At 51.0% G+C, this 23,397-nt stretch overlaps 9 protein-coding genes across 9 annotated transcripts; 4 read left to right on the top strand and 5 right to left on the bottom strand.

Annotated features, from left to right (window-relative positions):
* Positions 1-1,288: 1,288 nt before the first annotated feature.
* On the top strand, positions 1,289-3,791 carry BCR38DRAFT_438000 (uncharacterized protein). Its single transcript, XM_040860561.1, has 6 exons — positions 1,289-2,138; positions 2,193-2,343; positions 2,403-2,722; positions 2,774-3,104; positions 3,168-3,383; positions 3,446-3,791. The coding sequence occupies exons 1-6, from the start codon at positions 1,467-1,469 to the stop codon at positions 3,547-3,549; spliced, it is 1,794 nt and encodes a 597-aa protein (XP_040714113.1). The 5' UTR covers positions 1,289-1,466; the 3' UTR covers positions 3,550-3,791.
* A 1-nt stretch (position 3,792) lies between these two features.
* BCR38DRAFT_371999 (Ppx/GppA phosphatase) lies at positions 3,793-5,919 on the bottom strand. The gene is made up of 3 exons (XM_040857295.1): positions 5,670-5,919; positions 4,078-5,529; positions 3,793-4,021 (listed from the first exon to the last, which is right to left on the bottom strand). Exons 1-3 carry the CDS (start codon positions 5,774-5,776, stop codon positions 3,835-3,837), a joined length of 1,746 nt encoding a protein of 581 aa, XP_040714112.1. The 5' UTR covers positions 5,777-5,919; the 3' UTR covers positions 3,793-3,834.
* Positions 5,920-6,298: 379 nt separating this feature from the next.
* Positions 6,299-7,678, bottom strand: BCR38DRAFT_346272 (uncharacterized protein; the record flags this gene model as incomplete). The annotated part of the gene is made up of 2 exons (XM_040856247.1): positions 6,299-7,290; positions 7,354-7,678. The coding sequence occupies 2 exons, from the start codon at positions 7,676-7,678 to the stop codon at positions 6,299-6,301; spliced, it is 1,317 nt and encodes a 438-aa protein (XP_040714111.1).
* A 3,538-nt stretch (positions 7,679-11,216) lies between these two features.
* On the top strand, positions 11,217-13,061 carry BCR38DRAFT_316932 (uncharacterized protein; the record flags this gene model as incomplete). Its single annotated transcript, XM_040854714.1, has 1 exon — positions 11,217-13,061. A coding segment is annotated over one exon (1,845 nt), but the record flags the coding sequence as incomplete, so codon positions are not given.
* Positions 13,062-13,181: 120 nt separating this feature from the next.
* Positions 13,182-13,705, top strand: BCR38DRAFT_236296 (uncharacterized protein). Its single transcript, XM_040854359.1, has one exon. The coding sequence runs from the start codon at positions 13,301-13,303 to the stop codon at positions 13,607-13,609; it is 309 nt and encodes a 102-aa protein (XP_040714109.1). The 5' UTR covers positions 13,182-13,300; the 3' UTR covers positions 13,610-13,705.
* Positions 13,706-14,294: 589 nt separating this feature from the next.
* On the bottom strand, positions 14,295-15,673 carry BCR38DRAFT_437990 (uncharacterized protein). The gene has a single exon (XM_040860560.1). The coding sequence runs from the start codon at positions 15,455-15,457 to the stop codon at positions 14,765-14,767; it is 693 nt and encodes a 230-aa protein (XP_040714108.1). The 5' UTR covers positions 15,458-15,673; the 3' UTR covers positions 14,295-14,764.
* Positions 15,674-17,335: 1,662 nt separating this feature from the next.
* BCR38DRAFT_458840 (uncharacterized protein) lies at positions 17,336-18,506 on the top strand (the record flags this gene model as incomplete). The annotated part of the gene is made up of 3 exons (XM_040862217.1): positions 17,336-17,417; positions 17,548-17,655; positions 17,689-18,506. The coding sequence occupies 3 exons, from the start codon at positions 17,336-17,338 to the stop codon at positions 18,504-18,506; spliced, it is 1,008 nt and encodes a 335-aa protein (XP_040714107.1).
* A 426-nt stretch (positions 18,507-18,932) lies between these two features.
* Positions 18,933-19,890, bottom strand: BCR38DRAFT_486543 (uncharacterized protein; the record flags this gene model as incomplete). The annotated part of the gene is made up of 3 exons (XM_040864044.1): positions 18,933-19,066; positions 19,690-19,815; positions 19,881-19,890. The coding sequence occupies 3 exons, from the start codon at positions 19,888-19,890 to the stop codon at positions 18,933-18,935; spliced, it is 270 nt and encodes an 89-aa protein (XP_040714106.1).
* A 633-nt stretch (positions 19,891-20,523) lies between these two features.
* Positions 20,524-22,046, bottom strand: BCR38DRAFT_437982 (putative pyroglutamyl peptidase type I). The gene is made up of 3 exons (XM_040860559.1): positions 21,496-22,046; positions 20,964-21,407; positions 20,524-20,891 (listed from the first exon to the last, which is right to left on the bottom strand). Exons 1-3 carry the CDS (start codon positions 21,562-21,564, stop codon positions 20,655-20,657), a joined length of 750 nt encoding a protein of 249 aa, XP_040714105.1. The 5' UTR covers positions 21,565-22,046; the 3' UTR covers positions 20,524-20,654.
* Between the last annotated feature and the right edge of the window lie 1,351 nt (positions 22,047-23,397).

Genomic DNA, 23,397 nt, shown 5'->3' with positions numbered 1-23,397 from the left:
TCAAATTGTTTCAGCCGGTTGCAAACGAACGCGTCTGGAGACGACGTGGCTACCGCCGACGAGGTAGCGTCTGTGGTCCCGCACTGGCGGATGAATAAGGTCGCCAAAGGTTTTGGAGAGTATCGAGATGGAACTTTTGAGGGGCCTGAGTTGGCAGCTCCAATGGTCTGGTTCTGTGGGCATGTTTGAGGTCGTTGATTTTGAGATACCGGAATATACCTCGAAACTACCAATTTGGCGACGCTGTGGCTTCAGTGACAGGTAAGTATTGGAAAATGAGAAATACCTTACATCGGAAATAAGAGCTCAGACCATGGAAGACGTGCCAACATATCCATTGAATTAGCACTGTGTCTTTACTACTGCTTCGTATCGATGTACGCAGCTCTTTTCCGATCAACATCTCCTCTGTACGTCGATTGGCGTTTGGTACCAAAACGAGCTCTTTTCAGCAACAGTCCTGATCCGATCAAAGCGTTCAAGAGCCTGAGGACAGAAAGTTACTATCTCCGTAAGTCGGGGTCACGCACCGCCCTCCGTCACTGGTCGCAGCAAGCTTACTGGTAGCCTCTCACCCCTAGAGCAGGAAACTCGGTGTATGTGAGGGGCCGAAGACCAACTCCTGCGCTGTATGATCCTGGAGCCCGAAATGAAATTGATACCTCAGATGCCCAATGTCAGAACGAGAACCACCCACGGGTAGATTTATCAAACTAGTAGAACTCTACGCCCCCCCTGTAAGAATAAAAAGGAGAGAAAATACAAACCCATGGGTGGTGGTTGGGTGGCTTACACGACAAGTGCCTGAGTGCCTGAGGGTTGAGGGCCTACCGCTGTTACCCTGCAGGTAACCTGGTAACGATTATGCACGTTCCCACCGGTGGTAACCCAGGATAATTTCCTTTTTTGGCAGGAAGGTTGTGGAGTATTCGCAGTAGTTATTCCAGCACTATGAGCAATGTGGTTCATCAACGCTATAGTCCAGCGTTAATATTCCAATTACTGCTGTGATTCTAATAACTCGGAGCTTCTTGTACCTCAAGGTTTCTGTCCCCCAAACTGCACAATCGGGGTGTGCTCAAGACCACCGAGACGTCGTCACATGATGTCCGGCCAGTAATGGCTGCGATGTGGTGGAACGGGGTTTTCTACTTTTTTCGGTGGAAGTCCAGGATACTATTCGTCAATCGGGCGCGGGCTGCCGGGGTGCTTCGCCAATGAGCGTGCGGTGCGCAATGCGGAATCCTCGAGTGTGTCGCCGATGCGCACTTGGTCACGATCGTGTCGAAGATATTGACGTCTCACCGAGATTGACACTTCGTCTTGCCCTCATTTGTCTCATGTGCACACTTATCGTGAATCTATCCCCACAGGAGACCCGCCGCTGCAGACACACCATAGGTGTTAATTCCATCGTGCATCGTCTGACAAACAAGTACATTTGACTGGGTCACTTACACGCGCTCATGGCGGGAACGTATCATCTCGAACGGATTGCCAACGAAGCCCCCGGTCTTATTAGCCAGGTGGAACGAAGGAACCTGCCTGAAACGGTTCCCTATGATTCCAGCAACTGTTTCCACAGTTCCTTGTATCCAGAGGATCAGTCAGAAGAAGACAACGAGGTTAACTTCGAAGACTGGCTGGATTTATCGGCCGCGTACGGTGACTCTGACGATCTGGATGTACGCAGCAACCAGGATGATACTTCTCTTCCTGGTCTAACTTCTGGCACATCTGATGAAGCGGGTAATGCATCGCCCAGCTCTCCAAGACCCGTGGACACTATTTCAGATGCGGCCAGTCTCCGCGTCTTGAGGCAACAAGATGACGCCTTGACCATTCCACAACTAAGAGAGGTCAGGCCGAAGAACACCAACTATCCCCCCGGTATCCAGATCCTCAATAATTCTGCATCAAGCTCGGGCAACATCCCAGACAACCAGAGAGAGATGTATACCTCAAATAGCCCTTTCCTACCATCTGCGTCCCAACAGATGACTTTTACGAGCGGAAACACCTCGGCGCAAGATCGAAAGAATAGAGGACGGCGCAGAGGACCTCTGCAAAACAAGGATGAAGTAGCAGGAGTTCGTTACTGCGGTGCTTGTATCCGTTGCCATCTCAAAAGAATAAAGGTGGGTTTTCTCACGTGGCTCCCAATATATCTGACTGCTGACATGGCAACATAGTGCGCGACAACTGCGTGTGATAGATGTGACAGGTTTGCCGAAGAACTCAACCGAGAATATCAGTCTGGCGACTTCATTCCCTCTACGCAGGATGTTTGCATTCGTGCCCAAAGCCTCGCAGCGATTGGTCCTGCGTTCGAGAGTAGTTCGAGTATGTTCCTCGTTAGCACCTTTTCTGAGTTGTCAATATAGGATACTGACCATCTGCAGGCAACTACTCCAGCAAATCCGGAATGATCTCGAGCCCAGTATCTTGGTACATTTGCTTGGATGATACAGCACGAACTCCCGTGCTCCAAATTTTGATCCAGGAAGTTGTATCGCAACAGGTCGTGCCGTATGGTCGGCATCCGCCGCGATACCATATGCTTTATAGGAACCACGTTCCAGAGCGCAAAGAACTTGTATCATTGTCCGAAAAACAGATGACGATGGGCCAGACTATTGACTTCCAATACGTCTTGGATAGGTTCACCCATTCTCATGTTGGAAGCGGTGCCCAGAACGTATCTCCGGTAAGAGGATCGCAGGTGAGAACATCGGTTTGCTCACAGCAGCGCGTGACACTGACCGCCACGCAGACTCCTCTACTTTGGAATCTGCTCTCCGACATTCACATATTTAGGTGTATGTATAGGATCTACAGATCAAGGCCCTTTTTATACAAGGAGCACCCGACATCACAAGCTCGACCTCTGCCGCAGTCTGTGATGAGTGAACTCAGGGGTCTTGCTAGGTCGAACATGAACTCCCTGGAACGAAACATCCTTGCCAACTTCGACAAGCTTTCGAAACCAAACAATGGAGAAGAACTGCTGATCTGGGCATGCATTATGCAAATGATACTCACTTATCACGATATCTTCTGTCTGATGACGGCGCAACTACGACCTCGCCTTGGATATGAACCTGGTGAGTTCTTTACCTGCCGACAACCTGCCGGCTAATGCAGAAAGCAATTAACACCTTTTACAGCTCCGAGGGCTCTTCCCATTCACCTTGCAAGCCAGGAGGCCGCCAAAAAGCTCTTCATGGCTCTTTTTGTGGTGTGCAAGTGTCACTTCCAAAAGGGAATGCCAGGAGAGGACGTAGATGTAGTCGCAGTGCCAGGACCAGCCAACAGCAGGGTCATGCTTCAGCAGCAATTGAGAGATGAGTTGGAAACGATTTCCATGAAACGAGCTGAGCCCTGTGAGTCCTGTCCGCAAGCCTCAATATTCAGCTTGCAGAAACATTACTAACCTTAGTTGAAGTTTCTCTCCTAGGCCAACAATCATCGCCACTTGACGGGTATTTGAAAATACTTCTAGTGACTCCCAACAAGCCTGAGCGAAACAAGAAACGAAGAACGGCGTGATCGACCGAGCCGACAGAAAGAACCCTCAAAACAATATGGTATGCTGGGGTTTCGTTGTGATGTTCACATCCTGATTTCATAAGTCTACTTCGGGCGTTTGTGTGATATTAGCATGGGAAAGCTGGAAAGGCTGCGAAAGGTTGGGACGGGTTCGGAGGGCTTGTGATACCCACATCCGCTCGTGCTAACATCATTTGAGTATGGCAAAGTGTATTTTGGTATGGGTGGGTTTGTCTGGAATATACCATGATATAACAAACTTCGTTGGGTCGATGCAATATGAGTTCAACGGAGTACGACAGCAACTTCGACTTTCCGGTCGACTGTTGTTGCGTCTTTCTTGTACTTTCCCACACTCTGAAAAGTACTTGCGAGGTCTTCAACATCAAGTCCTTTGGCCGCATCGGCAGATAGCGATATTGTCAGTTCTATTCGAGGCCTCTTCTTGCCGTCGGTTAATTTGGCAGTGAACCTGTGTCCTCAGTGTTAACGTAGTGACCCAATTTCGGGAGAACCGCGCCGACTGACTTGATAACCTCCTCCAACGCATATGGTCTCTTAGGCTCCGCTGGACAAACGGTCGCAATAACCGAGGCGACGGCGCCGAAATAATCGGCCCAGAAATTAGCCTCGGGAGAATCCTCAAACGCCAGCCCTCGAAGACTGTTGTATAGGTGTTTGTCAATGGGTCCCAAAGTTGAACCCCATCTTGCGCAAAGGGTAAGGCCAAGGACCGCTCGTGCTAGATGGGTAAATCCGGGTACGCTCGGGTCCCTCGTGATGGCTTGATGTAGCTCGTAAGCCGAATTTGCATCACTTGCTTCGCCAGATCGTCCCCAGATTTTGCCAATGAAAAGGGGTCCAAGTCCCAGAGTGAAGATTGTTGAGATTTTGGAAGGATCAAATTCGGTCGGAACAGAAGATAGGATGGTATCGATAACGGACTGTATCACAATATCACTTGATTTGTCTCCAGGCTGATGCAGAAGCGTAAGTGGTTGCGTGTCCATCACTTCCTTTGGGAGTTTCAACAGCAGAGCACCCTCACGGTTACCACCGCTGCAGAACGTCACCGTTCTAACATTGGGAACAACATCGGTGAATGACTGAACAACCGTTGCGATGGCAGGAAATTGCTGTCGTCGCCTCTTGGACATGCCAAATATCTTTTCACCGTGCTCCTTGTTGACATTGAGCATCTTCTTCGTCTGACGAAAGAAGGATCCAGTCACCGTGTAAGCTCCTATACCCGGAATGGGATATGGTTGGATGGGGTCGTTGTGCATTAGCATGTTTCCGTAGCCGCGAAACCCACCACCACAAAGATACACGTCGATTCCGTCATTGCCCGAGGACTCGGATGTCTTCAACGAGGGAAATTTCTGTTGAAGTTTGGCGAAAGCACTTCGCATGCCTGCCAGCAGGTCACTTTTCGCCGTTGCAGCCGCTGCTTCACCACTATCCAGTAGTTTTATCAACCTTGCAGCTCCGAATGGCATGCTTTCACCAGACTGCGCAGCGGTAACTTCGTAGCCGTCCACGGCAGAATCCATGTATGTCATCTGAACGGATCCGCCACCGAGATCGAGAAAGAGCCCCTTCACGTCGGCGAAGCCACTCCTAGCCCCCATGGCACCAAAGAGGGTCTCAACCTCGGGGACCAACACATGCACCCCGAGGCCAGAAAAGCTGCGAATAGCGTCTAGCATAGAAGCTGCGTTCTCGGCCTTCCGCATAGCTTCCGTGGCGAACACGGAAATATGCTCTGGTAGTACGCCATAAGCGTCTGCGATAGACTTGAACCGCGCCAGCGTGTGCGAAACTTGGGTGATGATCTCAGGGGGAAACTTTAGCGGTCCACTGGATGGCGACGAATTGAGTGCATCGAATAGTGAGATGCCAGCGCGCTCGCGGTACACACAACGAAGAAGGCGGGCTTGTGGTGGTGACAAATCTGATATCGAGAACCGAATGCCATTACTGCGTTTTGTTAGACTAGAGTAGTCCAATATAGGTGATGCAGGAGTAAGTGTGAATGAGAGTTTCCATCGACGACCGCTGGGAATGCATGTCTTCTATCTCTTCCAGTGCAACTAAAACAATCAGAAAATTACACAAACCTTCCCATATCAACTACTGCGTAGAGGTGGTTGGGGAGGTCGGCCTTCCATCTCGGCATCTTAGCCTTGAAGTTTTCGAGGGTGATGAGGTCTGTAACTGATGCCATCTTCGTTGATTCCTTGCTTGATCGGTGCAAAGGTTTCGGTGATTATATGAACAAATGGAAATATCGCTGGATGTTGTGCTAATAACTCATTGTGGTTACTGCAGGTTGTCAAAGTTGAGGATAATACTTATAGAAAACCGCTCACGAAGCGATTGATCTGAAGCAGTTGCGCTTGGAATCGGAAAGGAAGCTGGGGATTTAAGTGGAGTGATGTCGTCATTTCCTGTGGTTGGCCGAACTCTGAGCTTAAGAAACCTATGAATACACATTTGCTAGGAAACGTTTGATTCTTGAAAATACCACAGCAGTCAATCCCCGTTGAGCATGGTAGATATGACCATGGGTTCATGGAATAGCTTAGTATCCAAATGACGTCCACTTAGGTCGGACGATGCATGGAAATCAAAGCACCAACGTTCTGAGGTATCCTTGTGAATATGCCGCCCCTGCGAGGCCTATGCCACTGAATTCCATTTGTCCAAGTCGCTACCTGTTTCGTATACTGCATGCCGCTCTAGAATATCAAGGCCAGATGGCAAGCTGCATATTCTTGTTCTTGCCTTGATCGGATCCCATGATCGCCGAAAGTGTATCCTGCCACCGAGTTGTACTAGAAGGTGGTACAACAGTATGACCACCGACTGACCCAATGGAAGCTGCCCGTCTCATGGCAAGACTCCACGCGAAGAAGCTCTCACACGTTCCTGCCATCAGATTAGACCGAAGTATAAGCTCGTAATCCACTAGCGCTTGTTGGTCCCATGTCAAGTGCTCCAAGTATAGAATATCCTCTGGGTCTAAAAGGCCCTTCTTGGTAACGACAGTGACGTTCAAGTCGCGAGCCCGTTCCGTGAAAGCCGTAATATTCTCAGAGGTTGCGCCAGAGGCTAGGTAGACCACCGAGTACTTGGACTGCACGACATAGTTCAAGTAGTAGTCCGCTTGCTCGTCGTACGGTGGAAATTCCGTACCCCATACATCCTCTTCGGTCCGCAGATGGATGCCGACGAAACCCGGCGACGTTAGCTTCTTCTTTTTCATGTTGAAGTAGGCAGCTGCTGCAAGTTGTCTAGTGTCATCGCGAAATCGCAATACGCGGCCAAAATTGCGGACAAACGCGGGAGCGTCGTAGGTTGTCGGCCATGCATCGAGAGTGACAGCCACCTCGACTTTGAAAGGCCAAGTCCGCGTCTTGGGATTTGACTGGGAGTCCAAGTACTTTTTGAACTGTATTGCGAACGTGCCTGGTTTCTCAATGATCGACCCTTCTACCTGGGGCATATCCAGATTTCCTATTGAAATCGACAGAGGGGTGCCCATCGGGGTATCGAACAGCTCGTCGACTGACCAGTACAACCTCATCTGTGGGCAGAAAGTTGACATTGACCAATTGAAATGCTGATGATCGTAGAAGTAATCTGATGCTATCCCGCGAGGTTTGCCCTTTGAGTCCGGTGTGACTTGGGTTATGTCTTTGGCGTTACGGCGAACAATTTCTGGGACGATTAGCTCGGCTTTTTGCCATAGTCAGCGTACATTAGCCTTTAACGGTAGGAGAGCTTGTGCTAATGACGAACCTCCAGCTTCAATGGCCATACGGATACAGTTCAAATGTGCATTTCTGACCACCGCTATGCCCCCAGCGGGCGGGTCGCAGTGGAAGATGAGCCCTTCCGTCCAAGTTCTGTTCGCGCATAGTAAGGCTATCTGTTTGCCGTCGAAGGGGCCGTCGAAATCATTCTCGAGGAAATCCGCCACAAAATGAGCCCTCTCGCCCTTGAATTGCCGGAGGACACGTTCGTAGTGTGCCCTTGTAATACCGAAGTATGACAGTGACCAGCTGAAAAGCACCAACACGGCTATAATTTTCAGTATGGAGAATACTCTGGATGAACCGAGCATCGTGAGGTAGGAAGTGCGTGGGGCATGAATAGACAGAGATGGGGGAGCTACCCTGAGCAGTTGGGAGGAAAATATGTTTTCTGGCTAAGGGAAGCGTCTGTGAGTCGTGCTCGAGACGAATGTCTCCGTAGCCCCTGGGAGGCACACGGACGAGCAAGCCATCATTTGCTCTGGCTCGAGAACTCGGATGCTTGATACTTGGATGCTTGACAGCAGATGTTGAAATGGCCGTTGATATTCGATCAAGTTCTACCATCTAATTGAATGATAACATCGTGAATGCAAGGATGTACAGGGCGGAGGACTCCGGCAGAGGCAGCGCCGTCGACTGTGCAGGTTCCACAGTGTTACCTCGTTATATGCGAGAGAGCGAAAGTGTGTGCGCCGGTGTGTGTTACTAGCGCGTAGTCGCACAGCATGCTAGCATCCAAGCATACATAGTAGGGTTTGATGACCCAAGGCAAAATCTTGCAAGGAAGACCTCGGAAGAGGAGTTTTCAGGATATCTGCTGGCTGGTCCTTGCCGGTCCATCGCGTGAAGGTTTAAGCTCGCGGCTTTCAAGCGATCTACACCAGGGACTAGGTTTTCTATCCGGAGTGGCTTGCATAGAAGTGTGACACCAAGACTATCACAACGACTCAGCTGCCAGCAGAGGCTTGACTTCTTACCCCGTCTGATGTGATGTACGATTGCAATGCGGCAGCTTGGCCACTGATTCTGCAGGTACAAGCCAATCGTTTCTTTGACTATGCTGTGGAAAATCTGGGGTAGGAACCTCGGCCAATCCCAACCGTGGAACGGCATAATTATAATGACTGGAGGTTATCCTTTCATGAGGCGAACTGATTACCTAACCAAGGGATCCTTGTATACCTATCGCTTTGAATGTCAATACTACCGAATTCGGGGCATCGCTGAGCAGCATATCGCCCATGATGTATCAGTATTCAAGTTGCTCAAGTACGAAAGCACAAGTGAGTCTCGTGAACAGGCGGCCATCTGCGGCCAGCAAAGGGAGCAGATGAGATTGTATAGACGCTTATCCGATCTCGGAGTTTATTTCGACGGACGATGATTTAGACCATTCTTTAGGACACAATCTCATCGTTTTCCGCTGCCAATCTCCGCATGAAACTTAAAGATGCAGGGGGTGAAAAGCCGTTTTGTGGCAAGCCTAATATGGTTGGGACGTAGTAGCCTCGTATTCTTTGAGTCTGCGTCCGTCACTTCTCATGTCCTCGTTCGGACAAGTCGACATTTTTGCCGGAATTGCGACTCGACGCGTAAAGTTCGCGTTTGGCAGACGCGTTCATAGGTTTAGTTCGCGCCAGTGTAATTTTACAAGTCATACGTCGTGGCACGCCTTGGTGTCGGGGGATGCATTTGCCAACGGAGTGAATCCTTACCGAAGAGGATGAAAACTTCACGGAAGTTTGTAGAAAGTTGTAATTAATCAAAGAGGAGGTTGTGCATTTCACCTTCACATCACACAGCCCTCATCAAGGTTCGAGTACACAGTAGAACATCGAGGCCCGGGCCAACCCGCAAACCTTGAGCCCCCAACCTCTCGCTTTTTTGACCCGAGCAAGCGGCGGCGGATCGTATCAGTGCGGCCCCCGTCTGGTCCAGTCTTATCAGAAAAAAAAATTGTCCAGGAAACCAAGTCCGTCAAATAAGGCCAGACAGTCACATCCCGTCACATCACCCCCAGAAGCCGTACCTGTCTGTTCATGCTTGCCTCCACTTCCTTTTGACAGACACGGCCCCTCCGTTGCAATTGCGCCGACCGTGATGAGCACTTTCGCATTCGACGCACCTTCCTGACGATATATCGTTGCACCTGCACAAATCGCTGGTTGTTGCGCTTTACGAATAGAACAACAACAACAACAACAACAACATCATTTGCAAGCGTGATTCTACGCCTACGACTAGCACACCTGCAACAGCGCCCAAGAGCTGTGCAGTGGCAGGAACCCAACATCGAAGAACCCAACCCGACTGCTTTAGTTCGCAGCGGTGCGTCTGAACTGTTGCGCCAGCATTGCGCCGCATCGACGACTCTGGTCCAGTGGTTTTTGCGCTTCTCGCAGACGCGTAAGTCCGTCTACGATCCTATCAGTCTCTTCTGTCATCCCAGTGGGCGTCGATCGCTGCATATGCGCTATGCGCTATTGCTGTGTCCCTCTTCGTTGGCCACGCCTGCATCCGCAATGCATGAGCAGGTTCCAGTGGTCGCATTTAGTTCATCGGGCGATTCCACTCAACGATAGCTAGCAGCAGAAATCCCAACGTATCTTCTCCACTATCGCGCTCCTGGGCAAGTCCTGGGATGCTGCGAATCCTGCCTCGTGGCCAACTGAACACGAACCTGTCCCTCAACTGCCCGCTCCCCCACCCCCCTCGCCGGAGCCCCCAAGCCCGTCTGCCCGGCCCCCCCTGGCGAACCCAGCACTGGCGCCGCTTGCCGTCAGGGTCCTCTTCCCCAGTCCAGTCTACGTCGTGCTCAACAGCAAATCGCTCCAAATCATCACCATTCACCCCGGCACCTGCACGCGCTTTATCCATGTATTTAACTGACCGCCTGAATCATGCAGTGACATAGTGGGGCCTTGCAAGCTTAGCGCCCACGGGTCAGGCCTTCTCTTCGCCTCAGCAGTGCATTCATACCACCGCGCAGAGCAACGGAGGGTTCGCGCCACCCGGCTCTTTGGCAATTCGTAGTATGTTCTCCCCTGCCTTTTCCTCTGCACCCAAGCTCCACTTCCACGACTACTCTAGCTTGGCTCTCTCGCTACTTTACTACCCCTTGTCCCGGCTCTCGTGCCCTGGCCTTACAACCATCTCATCTCCTCCATCCCCTCCATCCCCTCCATCCCGCTGTCGCTCATTTCTTGCTCTCCAGTCCGCCTGGTGGTGGTGGGCACCCCGATCGATATCTTTATCCGGCGAAGTCACTGCCTGCCATCGACACGAGACGACGGACTACTCCCACCTTACGACGATCTGACCTGTTTTCTTTTACGCCTCTCGATCGCAACCTTATTTGTCACGGCCTTTTCTTTCTTTGTTATACCAACCGAATTCTAATATCACGCATCGTTGCAGTAGGCCAGGAGGAAGTAAGGAGAACGACTTCTGCCGATACCATTTTTGGCACAACTCTTTGGTCTCGGCTTGCGACACGCCTGGACTAGCGACCAAAATTTCGAAGCCTAAATCAGGGGCAACGAATTGAGCTTGCGCGTTGTGGCCGATATTCCAACGGAACTTTGTGCAAGCTTTGCTCGAGGCGAAAGCACCGTGAGCTTTGCGGAGTGCTCATTGATCATCTCAAATCTGACAACATCCTGGTAACAGCAAGGGCTTTTGATCGCGGCTTTGGATCGCCCCAGCCTGTATACCCTTCGTCAGCGCGGGAATCTGATGTGTCGCACTGTTTCCTGCGTTTCAACATTGGAAAGCACCATGTTGCCTTTACAATGCGCCGCCGCGACCCTTCCAAAGGGTTTCCGGTACGACGGCAACGCACGCGACCCCAGGACTCCGGAACCTTCTGCGCCTGGTGACGAAGCACAGCAACCATCCGCACCGCGACCGCGCTTGAGGCTGAAAAGGCGTAATGTGTCGACGCACCTCAATGCGCCCACCCAGCAGTTTCTCGCGTCAGTTGCGGCCGCTGATGTTCCGATCCCGAGTGTGGAGGAACCCAGCATCGCGGACGAGGACATGATTGATACTTTCCCGGAGATTCACTTGCAGGACTATGATGGCATGGATATGTATCAGCACCTCCGCGCGCGCCATTTCTCACCTCCCAAGACTCCGGCTGTCGACCTTGGCTCATCACTATCCACGACCAAATACCCAAATTGGTCCATTGACTCATGGAGCGACTCTGACATGGAGTCCAGTCCCGAATACGAGTCCAGCAGACCTTCTACGGCATTTTCAACACAAACCAGTGCCTCTCTGTTCAGTCAATATTCACACGCCTCGGATGACGGCGATTGCGCGAGTCCGGAGTTGAATGGCGGGGATTTCTTCAAACCAGACTTTCGAAATGACGAGGAACATATTCCCAGAGAAAAGACTAGAAGGGCACCATGGACCAAGGCGATGAATACGCACCTATGGTCGACATACTTGCTGTATTTGCAAGACCCCCGCGTCACGCCTGTACGTCTGGGAAAGAGCTGTATACCGCCCGACGGTGTATGTGCTCGCGTCGCGCGCGAGGCGAAGCGCAGTTGGAAAGGTGCGAAAGCGCCCACTGCCGGCAACAAAAGCGGAAGCTGCACGCCCACTGCGGAAAGCTCCAAACCATTCGTGCAATGGCCCCATACGTGTGCTGCGACTCGAGCACATCTTCGCGAACTCTGCAAGTTGAAAGCCAGCTCGAAATCAGGACGGTCCGCATACATGTCTCAAAGCCCTACTCCCTTCAACAATGCTGCTCATCGCCGCTGGAACCGAAGGTCTACACCTGCGCGTTCCCCTTCGGTCTTTTCCGCCCAGGGCATGGCCATGTCTCTCACGCTCAGCACGTCGGAGGTTATGCAGCCCCAGGGACCCTTGGCTCAACTCTCGCGTTCTCAGCCCGACCCTCCTCCCTTCCCAGACTTGTCGCCATTGGCGCCAGATTCAGAGACGGATGCATCGACTTTGGAAGACCTAAGTAGCTCGGAGTGTCCCCGACTTGGTTCTCCATTCCTCGCACACAGCTATGGCCCAAGTTCGTCTTCGTCGCTAGCAGCAGGCATCAGTATGCGCCGACACTCTCACACGGTCGGTCCTCGCAAGCTTTTGAAGTCACCAGTTCGTCTTACTCGATCGCGATCCGGAACGCACTCAGGAACACAGAAACGCAGGTCGATCAAAGGACTTGAGGGTCAGCCTCGTAAACGCCCCAGCATCGTGGCTGCTTTGTGGGGCCCCTCGGCAGAGGCCACTGATGCCGGGGACAATTCCCGAGCGGGTATCGTCACCGAGGCTCAATTCAGCTCTACCAACTCAGCTGCGATAGATAGTCTGTTTATCCCGAGGACTGCCACTACTATGGCAGATCCATTCATCTCTCCTGGGCCCGAGGCCAATGATGCCGCCTTCCTAGCACCAGCCTCGCAGCCAGCCCGCCTAGGATCGCCTTTCTCGGGTTCGAGCTCAAGCCACTCCTTTCCGAACAGACTGTCGCAAAGTACCAGTTTCAACTTGGCAGCACTGCGTCGACCATTTGCAACAATACAGCAGAGTACGGAGGCGAGCTTTGAGACGTCGCCAACTCGGTCAACCCTGGCTTCACGATTGGTGTATATCGATCAACGACTCAAACAGTTCAGAAACCGTGAAAGTATTGGCCGCCGATCTCAGTCGCCATTGTGATATCCCCCTCACTACACATCCCAACGAACCTATTCTGCATCAACACGCTTTTTCTTTGTTTACAATATACCACATTATGCTTTCACGACTTTTACGATAGCCATAATACTCCTCATAGAGTATCGTTTCGACCTGTTCTCAGGCCTCTACTTTGCCTCCCAAGGGCTGAACATATCACCAGAATCACTCAAGAAAACATATGAACGAGTTGGCGCCCAATACATTTTGCATCTCGCAGCATGCTGAAGCGAATCACTGACGAATTGGAAACATCTATTTTCTTGTTATTGTACATTGCAATCAGGACTCAAGAGGGCACCTCACTCGACCTTTGCGAAAAGGACGAGAGGCTTTTTTTCTTTTTCTTTAATGAGCATTTTATGAATGGCACGAAACGAATTGACGATGGCAGGACGGATGGTGGATTCGGAATACAGTTACGAATTTTGACGTACCCTCGTCGTGCCAATCGTTGGGGCTTGGCGCCATATGATAGAAACTGGCGTTTCTTTTTATCTGACCCATGGGCACAAAAAGTTATGATTTGATGAATCTTTGGGATGCAACGAGGGCGTGAATGTCACATAATCTTCGATAGATCGATCATGTTAAGAGAGATTTTCACACAATCAACTTGCTTTACTCAATGAACTCTTGTCGCCCGGTGTCTAGTTGGTATGTTATGTTTGGCAGTGATCACCATGCTTCCATAGATAATGATGAGCCAAAGTCTCGGTTTTCATTTGTACATGATTTAGATCAAGCGCCCTGGGAACCCCTTCTTCCATCACCCCCACGTGTTGGATGACGGCGTGAAATGCTTCATTGTGCCGTTCCTGCGGCACAAGGATTCCAGTCAATATTTCGTTTACCCTCTATTATGTATCTGCAATTCCGACTGCGGAAAGATGAGGAGAATCCCGCACGGGCTTTGTTGGACCTACGAGGAGGACTATGCAGGTCAGGATTAAACGACCCGGCCTCCACAATGCCCAAAGAAGTTCTCGGGCTACTTGGGTGGGTTTTTGTGCATTTTGTGAAACAGCTGCCCAGAGGTTTGATTGGCGAGAGGGTTTGTGGCATGACTCGGGTATCTATAGCAATTCATGGCGGGTAACCTTTGGATGGATGCGGTGTAAGTGACCACGTGATGAGAGACATTCACCAGAGCAGGTTCAGCAACGGGATTTTTCAGGTCACATTCTTTGATTTAGAAGATAGAGTAGAGGAAATTCCTTGATTTTATTTGTTTTTAATTGGTTGAATCTGCTAGAAGAAACAACCACCTTTACTGGAGTCGACGTCAAGCACGCTCTCAGTATGACAAGTATAATATGTACATTGAAGGATGATGGGCTCAGCGAATAGTGGCTGGCACTTTTCAAGTCCTAATTCTAGTCCCAGCCGAACTCCTTTCTAATCCCGTGCAGTATGCGCTAGAAAAAGACAAGATGCGGTGGTCGGGGCCCGTGGCCCGGACTCGCAATGTTGGGCATTTGAGGCACCGTCTGTGGTGCCAGCCCGGTCGGGATGGGGGGGACTCGGATTGGTAGCCATTTTCTCAGCCGGGCTGATGGCAAGCCTGCACTAGGCAAGTCCATCATTGCCCGACGGCTACCCGCTTCGCGAAGAAGGAACCCGAGGTGGGTTGGGGTGATGGTCATGAAGACGTTTTAACATAAACGGGTGGGTGTGCCGCTGTTTCAGGGCGTGGCCAGGTATAAGTCAAAGATGGCGGTCCGCGGCGACACCATGTCTTCAGGGAAGATTAACCCGGGCGAAGAGGAGTCACTATACTCGCTGGACACGGGCGATTCAGCCCGATATTGTTGCTGGGCCAGAGTGTGTGGGCACTTTCCTTGGCCAACGGATGAACGGTGCGTATGGAAGGAACACTGGCGGAAGCCAAAGTGTCGTTCTTCGTTGCGGAGGTTGTTGGTTGGTAGCCTGAGCTGGGGGTTCTTGAAGTGTAGCTTGATGCGGTTTTTCGATGTTTTGGACAAATGAGACACGTAGTCTGCCCAGAAATCGGGAAACTTTTGAAAAAGCACCTCCATCTTGCCACCGGTTGCCGACTGCTCAAGGTCACCACCCAACGACCAGGCGGTCATGGCCACGATCCACTTTCGGATGCGGCAGCTGTGAATAGGCGAGCACTCGGTGTAAATGTAGCTGACCAACCGTGGCCGGATGTCCCAGTTGCAGCGCAGGTAGATATCTTGGATGGCATCCATGGCGATGTCTTGTAACGGGGCCAGCTCGATTTGAGCGGCAAAGAGGTGGAGGTTGATCAAGTCATCATGCAAGTCCTCGCAGCAGTTGTTTGCTTCGGCTTCATCGATGTGCTGTTGGAAGTCGTTTCGTTCGTAGAGCCAATGCAGAAAGAGCTCGAACATTTCTGGGCACTGATCCTCGAGCCATAACGACGACACTTGCAAGTTCTTGCGGAAGAAACTAGACGACGATGCCAGAAGCTTTTTCGATACTGTGAACTGTTCTTTTTGTGCTCCCACCAGTATTGTCACAGTGGTTGGGTTTTTGTAATATCTGTCACGTCACTGAGCGTTAGCACATTTTTCTTGCAGGGTGAGCCGGCTTGTATAATTGGTCACTCACAATGTTTTGGAGCGAGCAGAAGCTCTTGAGCCATTGTCTTTCAACATGGTGAGTAAAGTATAATAAAGTAGTCAGTCGATGATTGGGTGATGATGATGTTGGGGGATGGCAGCAAGAATCGGACTGTTGTCAGACGATGGATGGATGAATGTCAGACGATGCTGTCTGATCGGGCTGTCTGCTGTCGGACCATATATGCAGCAGACGACACTTTGGTTTAAGCTTAAGAAGCACCTTTTTTTCTTCTTTTTTTCTCGAGTGCTTGGCTTCCTTGATAGATTGGCCATCTTGAGCGTCTCATCAATAGTGGGTTGGATGCCACAGCATCCCTGCGCGCCGTCACTGGCCCGTTTGGAACTACCCTGTCACCGTCGCAGCTCCACGATGTTTCGGCCGGTCGTGAAGAGAATGCAAACAGGTCCCAAGCTCAGTACCTGAATGGCTGCTTCACTTGGACCCCCTGATCTGCAAATACGGATCGAACCCTGGCTGCACAGCTCTGGAAGTCATTGGTCATTGCGGTTGAGGCATTTGGGGCCGCTTTCTAGTCAACTTTTGGCGCACCACGAAAGTGAACGCACGGTTTCGGTGCGGAAGAGGCATGTCACACAGACCCTCGGTTCCCAGTATTCGCTCAACAAGGTGAATTCTTGAGTTATGAAGATTGGCGACTTGCAAGCTCGAGTTGTTCGCGACGCTGCCATGCCTTCGCAGCAGCGACTGGCAGCGACTGCTGGCCCCGTACGCCAGCGCGGTGCAGTCGATGACTGACGTCGTGAGCGCGAAAAATCGTCTGATGTTTTGTTTCAAAACACAATCGACGATCTGTCAGAAACATCGGACCAAACGAGCCCGCCCGAGGCCTCATCTCTCAGGCTTCCAGGGCTTCTCGTCTCGTCTCGAAAGCTCTTCAGATGCCCGCCATATAATTCGGCAATAGATTTTCAGAAACATTAGACCATGGAGATAGGTCGGCAACGGTGATTGGACCAGGTCAATAGTCGGCCGCTCTGCTGGATGGAGTCGTGCCGAAACCCCGCACTGGCAGAGGCGAACAGAGGCAGTTAAGCAAATCAGTTTGCAAGGGCAACGGGGCTGGATTCACAATCTGGGTTATGCCTGCCACTATGGGGCAATTGCGGTTTGTGTCGTGCTTGTGACGCCTGAAATCGGCGTTTTGACTAACCGCACCTTATCAGCCACTTGCTCAGCTGCCTGATTCCTGCTCTGTAATCGCGGATGCTAGTTACCCACCTAGTTAGATAATTCAAGTTGAACTCACCGTTATTCAGCATCTCATTTGCCTTCGGAACCTCGGCCATGTCCTTACTTACTAGTCCAGCCGGCTCTCTATCTATAAGAGGTAATCACCGTCAGAAGCCAATAACATCTCATCTCCCACGCCCCAACAAATGAACCCCAGATACCCTACCGGTATTGGCTCCGTGACAGAGCTCCAGGCCCTCGCAGAAAAGCGGAATCTCGTTTGAAATTGATTACTGCTGGCAGCAGCTCAGCACGGGCCTTGTGTCACTCCTACAGCCCCTCATCTCATCTCGGGAGCAGACGCCAATGAAAGCCAAGACATCCACCCCTCTTATTGTATCGCACAAACTCTATTATTTCTATTACATATCGACACGAGCGGGTGTGAAGCCATGTCCGGATTAAACTCCTCCGCGGTCAACACGCCGGCCCCGGGCACACCCTATTTCACGCCGAACCAGGAACCTCCTGCGGGTACGGCATTGGATCCGGGCAAACGCACCCACATTATTCCAGCCGCTAATGATCCGAAATTTGTAGCTCCACAACCGCTTCGTGGTGTCGCCCATGTGCCAGTATTCGGCCGAGGATGGACATCTGACAGATTGGCACTTTGCGCATCTCTCGCAGTTCATGATCCACGGCAATGCATTGACAATCGTCGAGGCTACTGCTGCGACTTCGCATGGCGGCATCACGCCGCAGGATTCTGGTCTTTGGAAAGACCCAGATTGAACCCCTGAAGCGAATCGTGACCTTTGCGCACAGCCCCGGCCAGAAGATCGGCATTCAACTGGCACACGCGGCAGGAAGGCCAACACCGTTGACCCATGGCTTGTCCCCCTGCTGGGAGACGTTAGGGCCATAGCTTCGGCTGAGCATGGTGGGTGGCCTGATAACGTCTGGGCTCCCAGCGCCATCAAGTTTGCCGACGGCTACGCGACGCCCAAGGCGATGACGACAGAGGACATCCAGAGCCTTATGCAAGGGTTCACGGATGCTGCTGCGCGTTCAGTCAAGGCTGGGTTCGACGTCATCGAGATTCACGCTGCACATGGCTATCTCCTGACGGAGTTCTTATCGCCTATCACCGACCAGCGGTCTGATGCGTATGGCGGTTCCTTCGAGAACCGGACCCGGCTGTTGTTCGAGGTCATATCTGCCGTTCGCAGTGTCGTCCCCGATACAATGCCCCTGTTCTTACGCATCTCGGCCATCGAGTGGATGGAGTGGGGCGACCAGCCAAGCTGCTGCCGACTGCTGGCGAGGACCTGCTTGATGTCAGTTCGGGTGGCAACAACGCAGAACAAGAGATCAAAATCCATCCTTATTATCAGGTTCATCGCTGGGCAGATTCGTGACACGCTCAAGAAGGAGGGTCTGCCATTGTCGATCGGGGCAGTCGGCATGATTACCGAGGCTGAGATGGCCAGGTTGATTGTTCAGGAGACCGAGCAAGTACCGGATGGGGTCAAGCAGGAGACGAGCACGCTTGAGGTCGAACAGGAGGGCGGCCAAAAGACACAGGCTGCTTCTGGCACGGCAGCTACTGCGAGAGCCTGAATTCCCCTGCGGGTTGCGCATCAGCTTGGCGTCGAGGTGAAGTGGCCAATCCAGTATCACCGCGGAGCCTGGAGAAAGGGCCAAAAGATAGAGATATAGAGAACGATCCGCATTACCATTGGGCAGCACGTGAGGTTGCACGGCCTGAGGTTGCACGACATCACGAGACATACATTGGGTGTGTTTAATGAACGAGAACACGCGAAGTTTGTTAGACGAAAGCGCGCAAGACGTGTTAGACAACAGCACTGTTAGTGTTCCTCAGACCAACACAACATTGTAATAACGCCAGATTTGTCAATTATGGCTTCGCTAGTATGGTACAGCACAACAAGCTCACCGCTTCTCGACATGTTTGGGGGGGTTCCTAACCGACTCCTATGTGCTACCTAGCTCGGTGCACCACATTTCTGAGTCCTGTGGCTTCTATTGCTTGACCTTTGGAGGGTATTTCTTGCCATCCACTTCAAACTTCGGCTCGCAGGTGCACCAGTTCTCCACCGGGAGCTGGTCCAGCACACTCGGGATGTGCTTTCCGCATCCGAACCAAGTACTTTTGTCTGTCGATTTGGTTAGCACCAAAGTACGGTAGGGATTGGAAAGTAGACCCTGAACGTACTGCACGTGTTGCAGTCGACTCTTTTACACATATTGGCGGTTGTTTCAAATGAGGATATCTCGTGAGGGAGGAGAGAGACTAGGTACTTTCCTGACAGTAACGAAAGTTTTTATCACAACGTTCGACATTTGGGATTTGTAGTCGAGACATGTCGTTTTTATACGATCAAATCGGCGACCTGAGTTGCTCTTCGCCGTTACCTACAATGGATATCTCTTGAGGTAAGTTTGCACATTTCTTTACCAAGATCCTCTCGTCCGATAAGAGTATGCGATTCGGCGACTCGAACGGTGGGGACGGCGCGGGAGATCGGCGAACGGCAATCGGGGGTACCATGTGCATGATGGATGGCCAGAATGGATCGTCGCCGAGGTCGCCGATGAGCGGCTTCCTCGGTCCTCATCGTTATCAATCTGCCTGCGGCAATAATGATCCTTAAGCATAGCTGTGACCTCGCTCAGAACGTTTCTCAGCTCCTGCTTGAAACTTCACATCTTGTCTGTATGGTGCATCTATATAAACCAAGATCGTGCTCGTGTGCACCTACCTGCCTAACCTACGTACTTCGCTGCATAAACGACGTTTGTGTTCGTTCGCCTGAGCGCACGGTCACCATGTTCTTCTTCTTCTCTCTTTCCCGCACAGCAAAACTTCCATATTCTCCTTGTTTGACGAGGAACATCTCGTCGACTAGGTTTTGTGAGGTTCAGACCCCCAGATGTTCTGTTCTGGCCAACGTTGCCAGCCCCACCTACGAAGGTCCATGTTGAAAAAATCCTGAAACGAAACCTCCAAAAGCCAGCATGGAGTCCAGGTTCTGATATATTAACTTATCGACACGGCAAATGCGCCTTCCGAACGTAGTCTTCTAGGGATTTATGATTTTTTGGTTTCGCGATTCACCTGGGGAAATCGTTGCCGCAACGTATGATGTCAATCCGGCTTGACCTGCTTCCGGTGTCGATGTCGTGGCCACGGGCAAAGGCTTACGCGGTAGGGGTGGATACTGACCATATAGTACTTGACGAATATTGGAACATGGAGATGTCACTGCTGGGGACTTGGCCAGACCTGGAACAAGAGACCTCTTGTAGTATCAGAAACACCATACTCGAAAATGGAGAGGCCACGTCAAGTTGGCCCTGGCCGACTCTAGTGGCGGTTTCATGACGTTAGATACAGAATTAAGATATAGAATTATACCAAGGGTATGGCGACAGGCGGTCCGACACTATAACAGCTTCTATTCGGCTCGGCCTGTGGGGCCAGCCGGAATGGAGCAAATACTGAGGCTATTTGGACGGTGGCTTGTTCTCATTGGCCGTCGTTCCGTAGGGTTGGAATAAGGGTTGGGACGGCGCAAGCCTCAGTTTATAGTTAACAAGGACATATGTACACCTGACATAATTTCCCATTGGCGCTTCTCAAATAAAAAAACCTGTTCAGTATATGCATACAATAACGAATATTAGCGAATATCTATTGTGTTGTTATTTATGGCTCTGCGGCTGACAAAACCCCCCTTGTTGTTAAAGCTCCCCGACGGATTCCTTCTTGTTGAGCTCACTCTCGATAATCGATTTAATCAACTGTGTGGCCAGTTCGGTTCCGGTTCTCAACATCTCTTTCGATCCAATGGCTGGGACATGAAGAAACAGGACTTTCCTGGGTCGTTGCTGCTTGTAAAGGTGAGCCAAACTCGAGAAGTAGATGAAGTCGCAGAGATATCTGCCTGGGTCCTCGGATATCCGGACGTTTGCGTATTTCTTCATCAGTGCCTGCGTGTTAGTGGCAAAACCCGAGACTAAACTCCCCAACCACCTCGATGATACGCTTACCGGAATTTTGTCAACCCATCTTTTGTAGATGTCGGCGACATCCAAGTTGGTCACGAGTTCCTCTGGCATGTCATGCCATATCCATTTATCGCCTTCCCTTTCATGCCGTTCTTCGTCGTTCAGAAAGTTGCCGTCGACGTCTTTCATTTTGTAGCCGTCACGGTGGCCCCTCCTCTCCATCGAGTAGACATCGGCTGGCCCGGCCATGCCAATGTGAAGAACGAAGTCAACCTTTGGCTCGGTCTTGTCCCAGAACGAGGGCACTAGCTCTCGAACGACTTCATAGTTAACCCGGACAGGTGCCGGTGGGACAACAAGCCGAACTCTGGGGAACTTTGAGGATGACCGGTGTGCCGGATCTTTCACCCTGTTTAAGGGGAGGTACTCCGGTAATGACTTTGCTATCTCCCAAGACGGATTTATGGGATACTCCTGCTTAAATGGCTGCAATCGGTATTGGTTAGCATCGAGAGTGTCAATCTGCGGGACTAAGATGGGGAAGGAGGGACTGCTTGGAGTATTTGCGACCTACCCCGAAACCGGTGACCAAGACCGTCAGTTCTCCTTCGTCAAAGGTGTCAAAGGTGTCAATGGAACCCATCGCAACACCCTATGTACTTTTGAGTCGCAGATTGGGTGGCAGAGTCACAAATTTTCTCGCACGCGGTATCTCAGAATCTCGTGAGGATTGTATCAAATCTGATGATGGGAGCCCAAGAGCGTGAAAGCTGAGGGGTAGGAGGGGTAATAAAATATATATCTTAAATAAGTTTGGTCTCCGCATCGTAACGAGGCCCGGAACCGTTATTCAGGTTTGACGTTCGGAAGCCGGCGCAAGTAATGCTTGATTGATGGAGGAGCGGAGTAATACTACGTTGTACAAGTGATGAGCATTGGGTGCAGCGGCGCCAAGATTTTGACGTCCGAAAGCAAGCTAACATGACTAGGTTAGAACTCCAAATTGGGCATCTGCCACGCACACTGATGTATGAACGTCGAACGACGCGATGCAGCTGCAAGTGTTTCGAGTTCGGTAGAAGCCGGCTTACTCCCGAGGTAGCGATTGCCTGTAGAATCTGCATGTCGCTCAATCTGACAAAGAATTGATGGTGCGTGAACCTCTGGCTGCCCAGGTGTTGTAAACGTAGAGAATTTTTTGAATGTGCAAGCAAGTGTTCTTCCTTCCATGCTTCAGCTCCTTCTTCCTTGACATTTTGTCAGCAATCATCCCTTGAATACGCAGCCTCAAAAGCCGGCCAGACAGAGCAGGCACAAACCTTCAGTTGGTACAACGTTGGAACCGGCTCGCAACCATGAACCAATCAGGCAAGATACTGCGATCAAGAAGTCAATTCTCAAGTCAGGATGAAGGTTTCGACTTGGGTTATAACCCAAGGTTTGCTGAAGTGAGCAAAGTAGGCAAGGTAATTGAGCCTGGCATTGAGAAACGGCGAGAAATCAAGTAGCGGTAAAGGGAAATGAATGTCTCCCATGATAATGATACTGGACAAGATCGTAAAGTACAACTGTAAAGTAATTAACACCAATATTCCAGTCACGTCATCGAAACCAAAGCTATCAAGAAGAGTCACTACACCCCACGAAAGTTCGACAACGTTAGGAACCAAAACGTCACCTCGGCGCTCCTGTGAGACGAGAAGGATGGTTGCTGACTTTGAAAGGACAACACCAGGCCTCAACATGATCAAGGTATGGAGAGCTGAAGGATGGCCGCGGCGGGATTCGAGGCCTCGAACTGACCTTCGCCGGGCACCTAAGGAATGTATGTGTACGAAGAGAACGACGACGACAATTTATCTTCCTGACTCGCAAGCAAGATTGAATGTAGACTACTTATCAAGTAAGCTGATGCAGCGGCCCTCCCTATTGTATCTACTTGGAAGGTGAAGAGAAAATATAGGATTGCCGAAGCGAAGGATGACAGGACTTGGAGGATTGCACTTCGCGTCTTGTTAGTCACGAATAACACGTGGGTTTAAGGTTATTACAATAAGCAGTATCTGCTGCCGGTGCTTCTGGCTAAGGGTAAATAAAACAGGTAGGTACGACAACTAGTGGAAGGGCGCCCAATGACTAGGTTAGCGCCTTGCTCGGCTGACAAAGACGAGTTCGGCCCAACACCAGTGGTGAAATTGTCAGTACTTAAGTGACACACAATGGGCTTCGAAGACCATTTCGATGTCCTCTAAACGAAGTGTCTTGGGAAAGGTCAAGAGGACATGAAGTAAGGTGTAAGGGGCAAAAGAACATATCCAGGTACCGAAACTTCTGGTCCACTCACACGTAAATATGGTCAACAGTTGCTGGAAGGGAGGCTGTCATGCATCACTTGTTTGAAGCTGAGGGGTACAGTCCGGGAATGCAGGATGGGATTTGCAATCAATGAATGATATATGTTAGTCTTGTTAGTCAT

This window comes from Pseudomassariella vexata (assembly GCF_002105095.1).
Source record: "Pseudomassariella vexata strain CBS 129021 chromosome Unknown BCR38scaffold_9, whole genome shotgun sequence".
In the NCBI taxonomy this organism is placed as follows: Eukaryota; Fungi; Ascomycota; class Sordariomycetes; order Amphisphaeriales; family Pseudomassariaceae; genus Pseudomassariella; species Pseudomassariella vexata.
Note: the sequence above shows the minus strand (reverse complement) of the source record. Positions and strands in the feature narration are given on the sequence as shown.